The sequence below is a fragment of the Rhineura floridana genome, chromosome 1 (assembly GCF_030035675.1).
Source record: "Rhineura floridana isolate rRhiFlo1 chromosome 1, rRhiFlo1.hap2, whole genome shotgun sequence".
In the NCBI taxonomy this organism is placed as follows: Eukaryota; Metazoa; Chordata; class Lepidosauria; order Squamata; family Rhineuridae; genus Rhineura; species Rhineura floridana.
In genome coordinates this window covers 85,455,936-85,472,509 of record NC_084480.1, presented here as the reverse complement: position 1 = coordinate 85,472,509, position 16,574 = coordinate 85,455,936, and the positions used below count along the sequence as shown (strand labels likewise).

Genomic DNA, 16,574 nt, shown 5'->3' with positions numbered 1-16,574 from the left:
CTGTTTTCCATCAGCTGTCTGGAACATATACAAGATGGATATTATTTTGGACAATAAATTAATGTTGTAATTACATTTTCAGACATTGATGAATGCAATGAAGATCCCAACATCTGTCTCTTTGGATCCTGCACTAACACTCCAGGAGGATTTCAGTGCATCTGCCCGACAGGCTTTGTGATATCTGACAGTGGCAGGAGATGTTTTGGTAAGCACAATAGTTGCAGCAGACAATACAGTAGGGCCCCACTTCTCGGGAGCCCACTTTTTGGCATTCCGCTAATACGGCGCCATCATGGTGATCACCTGGAGGGGGGCTGGAACTCCCTGCACTCCAGCTAATCTCGCCAGAGGAGGGGAAGATCAGCTGTAGAGCGCTACAGCTGATCTCCTCTTCTGGTGCGATCAGACTCCCGCGCTCGAACCGATCACTCCAGAGGAGGGGAAGATCAGCTTTAGCGTGCTACAGCTGATCTCCTCAGGGTGATAAGACTCCCACACTCCAGCTGATCTCACTGGAGGAGGGGATGATCAGCTGTAGCACGCTACAGGTGATCTTCTCCTCCTCAGGGGTGATCAGACTCCCGCACTCCAGCTGATTGCACCGGAGGAGGGGAAGATCTCATCTTCTGGTGTGATCAAACACCCGCTTTCGAGCTGATCACGCTGGAGGAGGGGAAGATCAGCTGTAGCGGTCAATAGCTGATCTTCTCAGGGTGATCAGACTCCCGTGCTCGAGCTGATCGCCCTGGAGGAGGGGAAGATCAGCTGTAGTCCTCCAGTGCGATCAGTGGGTTAGGTTCTAGACCCCTGTGCTACAGCTGATCCGCTTTTCCGCGGTTTTCTCTTTTCGGCGGGAGTCTGGAACCTAACCTGCCTTATGAGTGGGGCCCTACTGTAACAGTCAGCTCAAATATTAAAAAATGATGACCATTCAGTAAACAATAATTTGGCACACTTCATATTTATTTATTTATTTCTGTATTCCACCTTTCCACTTAAAAGAATTATCATTATGCCTAACATAATAATTAAAATAACAATAAAATACATTGCAGTGCTTGCACCTTAAACACAACATAAAGGCAAAAATCACCCTAGACCAAAAGGGCACAGGATGCACCAGACTTGTTATGACACATGACACAATTCTTGGCATTCTCCAGAAAACTGAACAAATGCCTATTCTTCAGTATGTAACATGCTAAGCCCAGACTGGGATTCAACCAGACAAAAGTGGATCTGGACTTGCCTTACCTAACACCTGCACAATGAACAAGAGCCCTACCCCAGTCACCTGCAATATTAGTCTGAGACTAATTTAATAAAAAAAGACTACACTGAGCCTTTTTCTCACATATGAATGCTGGAGGTACAAAAGGCCACAGGTTCATATGACACACTTCCTGTGGAACTGCCCAATTATCAAACTCTTCTAGAAGAAAATACAAACTAGAATTAACTTGGTCTTAGATAGCTCTCTGGTGATAGGAAATGTCAGTGCCAGAACAGATTACATACCTACCAAATGGGAACTGTGAGAAGGGCATAAAAGATGGTCCTACTGGACCATGCTGATAGCCAAACAAATGATATTCCAGCACTAGAAATCTCGAGTCACAGAAAGCATAAAAGGTTGGATGTAGGACTTTTTACAAAACTATATAATATCACAAGCTTTCAAGAAATTTAGAGCAAGGTCCTGGAGCTCTTCAACAAATAACTTCCTAAGCCATATGAAGTGAGAGACAGAGTTCAGAACCCTTACCAATCCGTCATTTACTTCACCAATAACATAGTGTAAGGCTGCTACATTTATATTTTGTTCCTTAGCTAATTACATGCTTAGCACAAACCCTCAACCATCACACATGTGGATAAATAACTGAACAACAAAAATGAAAATATTACTGTAAAAGAGGTTAAAGGGTCTGCAGAGGGGAAGGGATTAATGGAGGGAAAGACTAAAATAGGTCATTTTTGCATACAAGTATCTTCACTTATATTTTCAAGGCCCAAGCTTCTCTTGCTTCCACCCCTGGTACAAGCATAAGTCTGAAAGGGTTTCAGTGCATGGAAAATGCATGGTAAATTAATATTGCTGATATAGGTGCAGGCAGGGATTCCCACAAGTGAGAAGTGAATTCATTCCTTTGATTTTCATTAATCAATCTAACTACCTAGTATCTTCATTAATTCTATGGCATTTGGTTTCTTTCCTAGATACTCGACAGAGCTTCTGTTTTACTAACTTTGAGAATGGCAAGTGTTCTGTGCCGAAGGCATTTAATACTACCAAGGCAAAATGCTGCTGTAGCAAGATGCCAGGAGAAGGATGGGGTGATCCATGTGAGCTGTGCCCTAAAGAAGGAGAAGGTAGAGAACAAGATGTATTGCTTTTCAAGAGGAGGTAGTAAAAAAGAAACATCTAAGTGGCATATAGAGCCTCTACTTGTCAAACCAGATCCTTGATAGAATCCCCAATAGTTGAATAGGGCTCCTCCTAAGTAAGCAGTTTCAGGAGTCAGCTTCATTGATTATGAATACAATCCACATCGAATAATAACATAACTGGATTCTCCCGAGCATGTAAGATAACCTCAGGTGGGACTTAAGCTCCACCTTGTGGTTGAAGACAAAATAGTGCTGTTCAGTCGTTTCAGAATCCTCTGACCTCCCCTTACCCTTAGGAAACAGTTCTATTTTGCTTTTGCTGTTTGTGACTGTGCTCTCACTCTCTACTCACTTCAGTGATCAGGCCTGTTATAATTATGTGTTTGGTGTGTCTGTTTTTTCTCTAATTGTGTACTTTCCTTAACCTGACCTTCTTTATTTATTTAAAAAATCTTCCCTCGTCAGTTTATTATTCCCATTGCTCTTCATTGCTTCGATTTAGTTCCCTTCTGCCTGCCCCATTTGGTTTTTATTCAGCCCAGTAGTTTTCTCAGCACTCGCCCATCCCTCATGTGTCTCCCATCCCTTACCTTTGTTCCACAAGTGTCTCCCAGACTGTTTCCACTCTGTCAGTTTTTTTCACCGAGCAATTTCCTCAGGATTGGCAAGCAGCAAGCCAGCTTCCCACCTGCCATTAGCACCCACACAGTTTCCTGCCTTGTGTCAATGAGAAAAAGTAAAGATAAATCAACTGTGCCAGCTAAAAAGGCCCGGTTGCTCCATCTCCAATGCTGCCAGCTCCTACCTTACAATCCTTGCCAGCTACTATCAGCACACTGAGATAGCAGCGGGAACAGCCAAGCCCTCATCCATAAGGCCAGAGGGTGGTTTGCGGCTGCATTGTGTTTGGATAGGGCAATCCGAACTATGTCTGCCACAGCAATGACGCCAACACTTAAGACCTTTTAGTACAGCAGGTCTTTTGGAACATGCAGACAACCATGGTGCAGCCATGTTGTTCTCCATGGACAGAAGGACAGTTAACATTGGAGAAAGCGGAGGAGCAGAACTAGGTAGACAAGTTTTGGCAGGAAGCATGCAGTCTGGTGCTGTGGTGCAGTCTGTTAAGGAGGTCCTTAAGGCATGAGGAACTGCTGTCAGGGGATGAAAGGGACCAGCCTGTGAGGAATTTGAAGACTATTTTTTCTACCACTTTGTCTCCTGATAGTTTTACTGGTTTGTGGGTTAGCCCCACCACACAACCTGGGTGTTCTCTTCAGTCAACCCATACAGTCTAGTCACAGTCACCAGTGGACTTGTAACAGCAGTCACTTTCTGCACAATTGCATCTTTCATCAGATAGGCACCATCAGTTTATGCAGCTGCAACTAGCAGATCTTTCCAGAGATTTCACTGCTACCTTACAGGAAGGACTCCCCATGTCTCATCCAGCTACTTTTTCAGTGCAAGCTTCAGGGCTTCCTGACCAGAATCAGCCTGGGGTGCTTCCATCAAGTGCACTGTTAGCTCAGACCAATCAGAATCAGTCTGGAGTGCAATTTCCCAGTGTGCCATTATTATCTTATTCCTCTCAGAGCATGAGTCAGGCTCAGTGGTCACAGGCAAGGCTAGATCTACTTCAGATAGAAGCAATACTGACAGGCTGGATGATCCTGAGACTTAATTGTGTTGGACAAGGATGAATGGGGTGAGGAGTCAGAATGAGACTAGATTACTTCTAACCATCTCTTCCAAGGCGTCCATCACCTTCCATATCAATGGAAGATAATCAGAATTAGGCTACTGTCTATGCTCCCAAAAGTAATTAAAACAGAATCTGAGACACCATTGCTATATAGAAAATCAATACAGATTGCAAGCAAACAGCATGTTTTAAAACAACCCTTAATGGACCAGCTGAAACTTCCACTTATTGATGCACCCACGGCTGAACTTGTGAATCATTTGCTTAACCCCACAGATTCCAATGTGCAACTCAAGGATGTGGTGGAATGGAAATTAGACTTGGAACTTAGGCGTGTTCATGATGCTACTGCTCTTTCTGTACTTGCCGCTGCTTTGGCTTCAGTGTTTACAAAGGCATCACTTCTGTGGCTAGAGGATCTTTTAGACAATCCTCAATTGGATCCAGTATGACTTAGGAAGTGCCTTCTAAAGATTTTGCATGTGGTAGAGTTCATAGCTGATGCTTCAATGGATGCAACCCAATTCTTAGTCAGGCCATGATGGCAGGAATCTTCACTAGACTGATCCTGTAGCTCAGCATTGGGAGACAGACACCGTGGCTAGGTCAAACCTGGCTATGTGGGATGAAAGCTCTTTGGTAATGTTGCCTTGGAATCAGTGTGGGAATCCAAGGAGAAGAAAAAGATTACTTCCCCTAAGAAAAAAGTGGAGAAATGGACCTTTTGAACATCTTATGACCCCTAATTTTCAAATCAGCCCTTTCATTCGTCCAGACAGTCAGGCAGGTGGAGAGAAATTCGGTCCTATTGTTCTGCCTGATGGTGATTTCCCTCTGCAAATTCCCAAATTCTCTACAGGAGCTCAGGCCAGAGGCAACAAGCACCAATTATGATGCCTCACTCCCTCCAGTGGGAGGATGTCTGCAGCTCTTCTCAGACACCATGGCAAGTCATCACATTGGATCAGGGGGTGCTGCAAACACTCAGGCCCAGCCTTTGACTGGAGTTCACCTTGATAACTCTCCATAGGTTCCTGCCTTCTCCTTTTCCTTCTAACCTGGTCAAGAGAGCCAGAATTCAGGAGGCCATTCAACACCTTTTGAAGATTTCTGTGATAGAGCCAGTACCCGTTGGGGAATGGGTCTTGGGTATCTGTTCCATCTTCTTTACAATAACCAAGAAAGATGGATCCTTTCAGGCAGTACTGAATTTGAAACATCTCAGCAGGTACATCAAGTACCACATGTTCAGGATGGAAACCCTGCTGTCTATCAAGAAAGATCTTCGGAGAGAGGAATTCTTGTCATTGATTGACCTCAAGGAGGCCTACCATTCTGTCTTCTGTGAACACCGGTGTTAACTCAGGTTTGCTGTGAACAGCCAACATTTCAAGTACAGGGTGATGCACTTTGGTCTATCATCAGTGCCTAGGGTATTCACCAAGATTGTGTTCAGCCTAGTGGCCCATTTTCGGCTGCAGGGAATATCCATCCACCCACATCTGGATGATCTGCTAATTCAAACTCCTACTCTGACAAAAGCCTGGGAGGATTTTCACATAACACTGGCATGCCTCAAGGACCATGGCTTCCTCATCAGTGCACCAAAAAGTCACCTCTATCCATGGCTTCATATTCTTAATCTCGGGGCGCTCATAGACACAGAAGTGGGCTTCATGGCTCTTTCACAAGAATGAGTAACCAAAATCCAGTGAACAGTATGTTCCATCATGGCTCCTGCTACAGTGGATCTGATTAGACTTGCAATCGTACTGGGACTCATGATCTCGGCAATTCAGGTTGCATCCTGGGCAAGGCATCACTTGTAGCCTCTCCAGTGGACAGTTTCCATTTCAGAACAGCACTGCAGGCCAGCAACAAGTGAGTCTATCCAATTTGGTCCACTCCCTGCTTTGGTGGTTGATTCTAGCCAATCTACACAGGGGTGTTCCTCTCCAGGAGCCACAGAGGAGATTGTCACTTCAGACACCAGTCTTACTGGTTGGGTGGCCATATGCAACAGGTAAATGATTCAAATCGTTCGGTTGAGGGTGGAAACTCTCCCACCTATCAGCCTGCTGGAACTTCGCACTTTGCCACATTCAGACCACTAGAGTCAGTCCTTGTGAGAACTGACAACATTAGGGCCAAAGCCCATGTGAATTGTCCTGCCTGAACTAGTTGAAGACAAATGCAGACATGTGGGTGTGCTTTTCTTTAATAGATTTTGTAGAAAGTTTCAGTTCAGAGCACTTCATGAATCAGCTTACAGATTACACAAGATTCAGCTTTATTACTAGGAATAGCTGAGCATGACTACACTGCACTAAGATATTGTTGCAGCAATTAGACATGCCTCCTTGCCAGCCTTAAGTAAGGATGGGTGGGCTCCCTACTTGCGTGAGGAAAGTGTCACTGCTGGGAGCACAAGCACATGCACACAGTCCTCCTCAGAGGGACAGTAGGAACTCTTTGGGCCTGCTGGCGCCACAGCCTACACATCTGAGGTGAGGGCGGTTGGACTATCTCATCAAAGTCCTCCTCTTCAGGTGAGCAAGGAAGGGAAATGAAGGGAAGGTGGAGAGACAACTTTCTGATGACTCCTCATTGGTGACTGGATCTACAGGGGCAGAGCTGTCACTGTCAACAGCACAGGAGCCTTCAAGCTCAACCATGTCTAGAGGCCTTCCCCAAGTCAAAGTCTGATGCCTCATCCTCATCACTGCAAGCCCATTTCATGGGGCTCATGACATCATTCCCCCTCTATGCCAATCCTCCCACCACCCCTGAGGCTTGGGTTTACCATGATAGAGCCCATGGAATTCTCTCACCAAATTTGGAGTGTGACCATCCATCACTCTTCCCAGGATCTTTCCTCTGGTCTGAAACCCTTCCAGTGGATCAGGTACTACAGCTTCCCTCAGTGCCAATAGGAGTCAAGAATTTGCTCCACCTCATATTCTTCCTGGCTGTCGGCAAGTATGGGAGCAGGTGCCAGCTCGGGTGCCTGGTGAAGATGTGGTGGTTCCTCAAAAGTCAGCAACAAGCGGTAGAATACCAGGTGTATTTTCATGGAGGCAGGTAAACATAGTCGATACACTATCAGGTTGATCTGCACCTCCATTTCAAAGGGCCTCACCTGCCGTGCTTCTATCTTGTGGCATGGGGGGCAGTTGGCAGGTAATGCATGGAAAGCCACACCCTATCCCCCACCTGGATTTTGAAACCAGGCTGTCGATGTTGGTTGGTCACTCATTTGTAGGTAGCCTTGGCCCTTCCTCATTGTTCTTGCAGTATCTGTTGCATCACCTCCTGGACATACTTGGTAGCTGCAGAGACAGCCAGCATGGTGGTAGGGTTGTGAAAGGAGTGTGGGTGGTAGCTGTAATTAGCAAAGAAAGGGGTTTGCTGAGTGGGTGAATGCACATAATTGTTATAGGCAAACTTTGCCAGAGGCAGCAGGGACACCTAGTTCTCCTGTTGATAGTTGACATAACAATGAAAATACTGTTCCAGGGTAGCATTCACCTTCTCAGTTTGCCCATCCATTTTTGGATGGTGTGCAGAAGATAGGCGCAGCTAAATCTGCAACTGCTACAACAGGATGCATCAAAACTGAATGATAAATTGGGGGCCCTGATCTGAGACCAGTCTGTTTGGAAGGCCATGCTCCCAGAAAATGTGTTTGATGAACAAGTGAGCAGTCTCTTTGGCAGTGGGGAGGCCTGGGCATGGAATGAAGTGTGATATTCTACTGAAGGCATCAGTGTTTTCTGATATAATCATAATATAGTCAATCTGACCAGATCTCATCTGTTGGTCTCTTCCATGTTAGAAGGACCTGTCTCAGGGTTGTGTATTCTACTCAGATCTGGCTTGGCTGAATCTTCATGCATGGAGATTGATTGGAGATGGCTACTAAAGACAGGTTTGCCAGTCTCAGTGGTGGACACCATGTTGGTTTCTAGGAGATCATCCACTCTGCAGCTTTATCAGAGTACATGGAAGGTTTTTATCTCTTGGTGCCACAAGAATTATTTATTTTATTTACTTATTTATTTATTGAATTTATTAGTCGCCCATCTTGCTGGTTATCCAGCCACTCTGGGCGATGTACAAAATAGACATACAAATACATTAGACATTAAAAATCTAAAAACAATGATAATAAAATCTAGCCCACCCCAAAAGCCTGCCTCAAGAGCCAGGTCTTCAAGGCCCGGCGGAAGCTCATCATAGAAGGGGCATGGCGGAGATCATTTGGGAGGGAGTTCCACAGGGTAGGGGCCACAGTTGAAAAAGCCCTCTCCCTAGTCCTCACCAGTCTGGCTGTTTTGACTGATGGGATGGAGAGGTCTTTTGAGGCTGATCTTGTTGGGCAGCATGGCTGATGATGCTGGAGGCACTCCTTCAGATAGCCTGGGCCGAAGCCGTGTAGGGATTTAAAGGTCAAAACCAACACCTTGAATTGGGCCAGGCAAGCAACTGGTAACCAGTGCAACTCTTTTAGCACTGGAGTGATGTGATCTCACCGGCGGCCACCTTTAATCAGGCGTGCCACTGCGTTCTGTAGCCCCACGTAGAGCGCATTACAGTAATCTAGGCGAGAGGAGATCAGGGCATGTACCACCGATGGGAGCAGATGATTGGGAAGGTAGGGGCGTAGCCTCCATATCAGATGGAGCTGATACAGCGCTGCCCGGCTCACAGCCGAAACCTGAGCTTCCATGGACAGTTGGGAGTCAAGAATGACCCCCAGGCTGCGGACCTGGTGTCTCAGGGGCAATTGTACCCCATTGAGCACCAGGTCCAAATCCCCTAACCTTCCCTTGTCTCCCACAAACAGTACCTTGGTTTTGTCAGGGATCGGCTTCAGCTTATTCCTTCCCATCCAGCCACTCACTGACTCCAGGCACTTGGACAGGGTTTCTACAGCCAACCTCAGTGAAGATTTGAATGAGGGATAGAGCTGTGTGTCATCTGCATACTGGTGACACTGCAGCCCAGTGGCTTTATATAGTTGTTAAATAGCATCGGGGAGAGGATGGAGCCCTGTGGCACCCCACAAGTGAGAGGCCAAGGGTCCGAAACCTCATCCCCCAATGCTACTCTTTGGTGCCTATCAGAGAGGAAGGAATGGAACCACTGCAGTACAGTGCCCCCTATGCCTAACCTCTACAGGCAGTCCAGAAGGATACCGTGGTCAATGGTATCAAAAAACGCTGAGAGATCCAGGAGGACAAGGAAGGTGCATTCACCCCTATCCAACGCTCTCCTCATATCATCCATCAAGGCGACCAAGGCTGTTTCAGTCCCATGTCCAGGCCTGAAGCCCAACTGAAATGAATCCAGATAATCAGCTTCCTCCAATTGCACTTGCAACTGCTTCACCACCACCCACTCAACTGCCTTGCCCAAGAATGGTAAGTTTGAGATTGGGCGAAAGTTGTTCAAATCTTGGGGATCCAAGGAGGGCTTCTTTAAAATTGGTTTTATTACTGCCTCCTTGAGGGCTGATGGCATTACGCCCTCTTCCAAGGACGCATTTACTTCTGCCTTGATCCCCTCACCCAGTCTGTCATTGCAGCTCATAATGAGCCATGACGGGCAAGGGTCGAGTAAGCAGGTGGTTGGCCTTAAGGTTGAAAGCACCTTGTCCACTTCATCAGAAGGAAGAAGCTGGAACCAATCCCACACCACTGGAGAACCACTGGCCAACTCTGGCTCGCTCACTGTATCCATAGCATGCGGAATCACACTCTTTAGAGTCGACAATCGATTTTATCTGCAAAGTGCTTTGCAAACTCATCACAGGAGGTCTTAGAATGTCCCATCGGTTCCAAAGCAACTGGACCGACCAAGCTTCAGACCACTTGGAACAGCATCCTGGGACAGCACTCTGCGGACACAATAGAGACAGGATAAAAATCCTTTTTTGCTGCCCTCATCGCCACATGGTAGGCTGCCTCAGCCATTCTAATCTGTGTCCGATCATCATCAGAGCGAGATTTCGACCACCGGCGCTCTAGCCGTCTCACCTCCCGCCTCAGAGTTTGCAACCATGGAGTATACCACGGTGCCGTCTGAGTCCTATTCAGGGGGAGAGGGTGTTTCGGAGCCACCCGGTCTAATGCCCCAGTGATCACCTCATTCCACTCCTCCACTAGGGTCTCGACTGAGTGCTCATCTGCAGGCTCCATAAAATCCCCAAGCGCATTCAGGAATCCATCAGGATCCATCAAATGCCTGGGGCAGACCATCCTAATGGGTCCTTTACCCCCACAGAGGGTGTGTGGCATCGAAAGGTCTACCCTCACCAAGTAGTGATCTAACCATGACAAGGGGGTAAGAGATGTAGCCCCCATTTTCAGATCACTCCCCTCCTCTCTCGAGACAAATACAAGGTCAAGTGCATGACCAGCTACATGGGTGGGCCCCGTGGGAATAAGGTGCAGCTCCCAGAAAGCCATGGTTTCCTTGAAATCCCGAGGTGCCCGTGAGGGTGGCCTCAGCATATACGTTGAAATCCCCCAGCACCAACAAGTTTGGGGATTGCACCTGCACCTCCGAGACCATCTCCAGCACCTCGGCTAGGGAGTCGGTCGTGAAGCAGGGTGGACGGTACACACGCAGAATCCCTAAGCTGCCCTTTGGGCCCAACCTCCAGTACATGCAATCAGCAACCTTGGTCTCACAGAGAGGAGACCTGGTGAGAACCAGTGACCCCCAATAGGTGACCGCCAGTCCCCCTCCCCAACTTCTGACCTTCAACTGCTGCACATATAGGAACCCAGCTGGACACATGGCCTCAAGGATGGGAGCCGCGGCCTCATCCAGCCAGGTTTCCGTAATACATGCCATGTCTGCGTCCCCAACCAATATCATGTCATGGATGAGAGATGGTTTTTGGGCAACGGTCCTGGCATTGCACAGCAGCAAATGGAGGTCAGAACATGGAGTCCTGCATCCCCCAGCTATCTTTCTGTTTTGGGCAGGCCCGGAGCAAGGGACAGATATTACGTATCTCTCCCTAGTTCCTCTTACCTGACGTGGCCTGCCTCTAGCACTCTACCAGCATCTGCCTCCCAGCCTCGTTATATACAAGAAACATTTAGTTTCTCTGAAAATAGGAATTTTGACATTCTAAAGTTTTGTTCGTCTCATTTCACCCCTCCTTCTTGGGTAAAAAGGTGTCCACTTCCACACTTTCTCGATGGATTAAGGCTTGCATATCATTAGCGTATACCAGTTTAAAAGTGAAGCCTCCAGCTAAGATTATGGCACATTCTACTAGGGCAGGAGCCACTTTGGCTGCCTTTTCTCTCAGTGCTCCCCTTCACAAGGTCTGTTGGGCAGCCACCTGGGCTTCCCTGAACACATTCATAAAGCATTATAAGATTGATGTTTATGCCGCAGCTGTGGTGGCATTTGGGGAGATAGTATTGCAGCATGTTCTCCCGAACAGACAGACAGCAGCATATGTTTCCCAGCCTATATGGGTCAGCTGATGTATGTCCTACCTGAAATCATCTTACATGCACGGCAGAAGAGACCTTTGGTCTTACCATGAAACAGTCTTCTACATGCAGGTAATGATGATCTCAGGGCCTCTCCCTATATCAATAGACTTCTATAGTACTTGTCTTAATCTGCGTGTTTGCTTTTGGTCAGCAGCAGAGAGTTTGTTGTGTTTTTGTGACACATTGTGTTTGTATATCACTGTTCATATGTTATGCTGTTTACTTACTTCTGAGTCGGCTTATCATAATGGAACTGTCCCATAAGTCAAGGGGGAGGTCAGAAGACTCTGAAAAGATTGAACAGCAGTATTTTGCCTCCAATCACAAGGGGGAGCACAAGTCCCAACCTAGATAATCTTTACATGCATATAGAAAGCCATTTCATGGAAAGTCGAAAAGTCTCTTCTATTCACTGTGTCACCATGGGAAGCAGGCTAGCTAAGCAATTAGCGTATTTGGTTTTGTGATTGCCTAATATTAAAAGCTGAATATTGATTACAGCTACAGTTGCTGATTACTTTACAGATGTGGCATTTATTGTCCTGATATTCCTAGTACAGGGAGGGGGGGGAAGTCTCTCTTTTGGTAGATCTTGTTTAAAACAAATATATGTGTTTTTGTTGTTTTTAATTGACTGTAGTCAGCAGTGTAATGTTTGCCATTTTTGTTGTCCTTTTGGTGATGTTGTTCCAAAACTGTTTTCGTTTAGTTGCTTTCCAGGATTTGTGTCCATATGGCCATGGGACTATACCTGGGATTGATGATACACGTGAAGGTATAGCATTACTTTGATATCACTCTAAAACTATTTTGTTCTTTAATGGATAAAATACTACAGCATTCTTTAGCTTTTGTAGGAAAGCTGTGCTGATTTTTCAGAAGTGACTAATATTCTTGATTAGGGGGAGACAGTGTATTACTCCAGAAAAGTTCCTCACATATGGCCATTAGTGGGAAATGGCCACATGGCAGCATAGATTAATATAGGCCTAGGACAGCAGATGTAGCCCACAGGATTTAGGCTACTACTTACTGTCATCATTGTAATTTCTGTCCCATTCAGTCGCTTACAACAAACAAAAATACAATCAAATATAAAATCAGTTGAAATTTGAGGCAATATATAACACAACAGTACAGAACATTTTCCTCAGGTAGACTGCCATCATATTGGGTACTACTGCCATCTAGTGTCTGAAGGCAAGAATGCACTGAAGTCAAGACCTGGGGCTTCAAGCCCCTCCTACTTCCAGTTTCATTCTTGCCTTCGTCCGAGGTGTTTGGATACCTGCATTCTTGGCTAAGTTTTTAGTGTCTGTGTGTGTGTGTGTGTGTGTGAGAGTGTGTGTGAGTGTGTGAGTGTGAGTGTGTGTGTGAGTGAGTGAGTGTGTGTGTGTGTGAGAGAGAGTGTGTGTGTGTGTGTGTGAGAGAGAGTGTGTGAGTGGTGGGGTTGCTGGCTATTTTTCTCCTCCTGCTTCCCCTTCCCTTCCTGGATTGTTTAGAGTCTGTGTGACTGCTTAGTGTTCTGCCTTTCCTGGGTTTTGGGTGGCTTTGTTTTTTTTCCCCTTCCCCCTCTACGTTGTTTATTTATTTATTTATTTATTTATTTTATTTAATTTCTATACCGCCCAAAGCCAAAAGGCTCTCTGGGCGGTGTACATAAGAGTAAAACAGCATAAAATACAAAAACATAGAAATAAATAGCAAACTCAACAGAACAAGTAATTAAATAGCATTAAAATACAATAAAATACAATAGCAGCAGTCCAGCAGGAAGGGTGGTGGTGGTGACCGCCAGGGGAAGCAGCACAGCAGCAGCAGATGACAAGGGGCTCTCCCTCCCTGGCAGCGCAATGTTCTTCTTCTTGCAGGCAGAAGGTCTCCCAGGCCTCTCAGCCAGCCAGCCTATATATCCCTCCAAGGAGGGACAGGTGGAAAAGGTTAGCCACAGCTGGCTGAGTACCTGGGACCTGGTCCTGCAGGGCGTGGCCGCTGTTAATAGCAGCAGTCCAGCAGGAAGGGTGGTGGTGGTGACCGCCAGGGGAAGCAGCACAGCAGCAGCAGATGACAAGGGGCTCTCCCTCCCTGGCAGCGCAATGTTCCTCTTCCTGCAGGCAGAAGGTTGTTAGCAGCGGCGGCTGCCTTTTTTCTTCATTTTGGGGCCCGCGGCTGCGGCTCCTTTATTTCTAAGGCACAGTGCTCTCTAGCCTGCACCTTGGGCTTCCCATTTTCTTTCTGGGAAGCTCCTGCTGGTTCTGACCATCCTTTTAGGCGCACCCTTGCCTCTGAGCTCCACGATTGGCTGCAGCGGCAGCAGTGGCCCATCCCCCCCAGTTCACCCTGCGGCCTTTTCTCCCTTCCACATCTGCCTCCATCTATTTCCTTGCAGCAGTTAGAGCTCCCATAGGTCGCCCAGCTTCTCTCTAATTGGCAGCGGTTCCTCCTGGCTGCTCAGTCCAGTTCTAGCTGCTATTGCTCCTTTCTCTCCCATCTACCATTTGTTTTTTAGTTTTCCCGCCTTTTTAGCGGACTCCAGTTTTGTGTCTTACCCCTTTTCCCCACCTTTAATGTTTATTCTGCTGTCGTTTCCCCTCACCTCTGGGCAGAATTTTAGTGAATTTATTTCTTTTTTATTCAGTTAACTTTTTTTCGTTTAGCAGCTGCCCTGAATGTTCCATGCTGAACATAGTAGCTGCATAGCTTGTACAGGCCCTTTAAAGTGATACCACACCTTCCCCATTGTGTGTGTGTATTTTGCTGCATGGGTGCCATACTGAAGCAAGTTTGTTTGTTTAGTGCTTATTCTGCACAGTGCACACTAGCGGTACCGCACCTTCCCCATTGTGTGCATGTATCTAGCTCTGGGCCACACTGCAATATAAAAATCTTCTGGCACCCTGTTTTGATCAGTGCACAGTAGCGATACCCCACCTTCCCTATTGTGTGTGTGTATTTAGCTTTGGCCACACTATAGCACAAATAATTTTTTCTGGCATACTGATTTGGACAGCATACAATAGCTGTCTCACACCTTCCCCATTGTGTGCGTGTACTTAGCTCATGGCCCATACTACATCAGAACTTATTTTTGGCACCCTGTTTTGAGTAGTGCAGTACCAGTACCCACCTATTTTTTGGTGCCATAGTGATCCAACCTCTCTATTCCCTCACTTCACGGGCATGACACTGCACCTTCCACACTGTGTGCGTGCTTTTCAATTGTTACATGGCAGATCACCAACCAGAAGCATCGCAGACCTTTGGGGCAAGTCAACAGCGCAATGCCCCTGCACCACACAAACCCTCTAAGCACAAGCATGCCAAAGCTGTCACCAAGACTAAGCATCTGTCTGCCCATAGCGCTCCCAAGCGGGCCCCCTATGTTTCTGCCCTGGTCTTAGACGAGCCTACTCAAGAGGCATTGCCTGCTCTGTTTCAATCTCCTACCGGCTCATCAGACAACGAATTCCAAGGCTTTCCTAGCCAATCATCATGCCACTCTGAAGTTCCTCTAGCTTCTCTGCCACCACCAGTGCAGCCACCTCCACAGGAGCTGCTGTATCCTCTGATCCCTCCACAGGATTGCAACTGACCCCAGAGTTTCTGTCCCAGCTACAAGAAGTACTCGGGTTCCTCTCCCAAGCTCACCTTCAGGCACACCTATCACCTCAGCTGGCAGCTACTCGGCAGCCCACTTCCACACAAATTCCTGGCCCTCACAATGAGGTCCATCCTTCCTCGCCTAACCCATTTGACATCTCTAGAGGCAGATTTGGCGGTGAATCCTCAGGCATGGAAGTCTTTTCCTCCCTTTTGCAGGCAGATCCTGACGAATGGAGTGGAGACTCCAATCTCGAGGAGGACTACTCCTATCGTCTTTTTGACTCGGCGGACTACCTTTATCTCTGTCACAGAGTGTTGGACACCCTCGGCATCCAACCCACGCAACCACAATCCACTGCTCCACCCGTTAAGGATGCCAGGGTTCTCAAGTCGCCCAGATCAGCGGATCACTCCATTCCTGTTCCGGACCCCATCAACAAGCTGGCCAGGGAGGAATGGGTCTGCCCACTGCGCCTACATCGCTTCTCCCCGTTAGCCAACAGACTTTACACTTTGGCCCCAGAATTCATGTCCTTTCTGAACGTCCCTGGGGTAGACCAACCAATTTTGAACTTAGTTTCTAGGTCCCTTCTTCCGAAGGAAGGCAACTCACAGTTCAAAGACCCCTCGGAAAGACGGCTGGACTTCGCAGTATGTAAGAATAATGAGGCTTCCGCCTTTTCTATCCGGGCCTCCACTGCCGCCTCGATTTTCTCACAGGCTTCGATGATGTGGCTCAATGACCTCTTGGATGATCCCAATCCGGATCCAGTCACACCGTGAAAGGGCTTAGTCAGGCTTCATAAGGCAGCTGCATTTGTGGCGGACACCACTTTAGACGCAACCCACCAAGGAGCACAGGCTCTAGCTGCAGAAGTAGTAGCTCGAAGAACCCTTTAGCTCTGACACTGGGAGGCCGATGCCACTGCCAGATCCAACCTGTCCATGGCTTCATACTCAGAGTCTCTGCTATTCAGGGAGGACGCACTTAAAGCACTCTTGATTGATCCCAAGGACAACCGAAAGCCTACCTTGGCCACAGCCAGAAGAGATGACCGCAGGCCTTTTCGACAGTTTGCCCCATACCGTTCTTTCCAGCCCTTTTGGGGGGCGCGGCCTGGGGGGCGAGGCCAAGATGCCCGATCTTCCGATTTCCGCTCCTCTAGGGCACCCTGGCCTAGACAGCGCTTCCAGGGCCGACCCTAGTACCAAGGCCGACAAGCCACATCCTCCTTATACAGCAGAGGAGCTCGTCAGCACAGGCAGTTCTGACTCCATCCCCATTGGGGGCAGGCTACTTCTCTTCGCAAGTTCCTGGCTCGCTTTAACTCAGGTTTCCTGGGTCAGAACCA

The 16,574-nt window shown here is 47.4% G+C and overlaps 1 protein-coding gene across 1 annotated transcript in view; it reads left to right on the top strand.

The window, feature by feature from the left end:
- FBN2 (fibrillin 2) overlaps window positions 1-16,574 on the top strand; it is a 419,303-nt gene that overhangs the window by 307,797 nt on the left and 94,932 nt on the right. Inside the window, exons 49-51 of the mRNA XM_061625313.1 lie at window positions 83-208; window positions 2,224-2,376; window positions 12,329-12,394. Coding sequence (XP_061481297.1) covers window positions 83-208; window positions 2,224-2,376; window positions 12,329-12,394 — 345 coding nt within the window. The remainder of the gene's footprint in view (window positions 1-82; window positions 209-2,223; window positions 2,377-12,328; window positions 12,395-16,574) is intronic.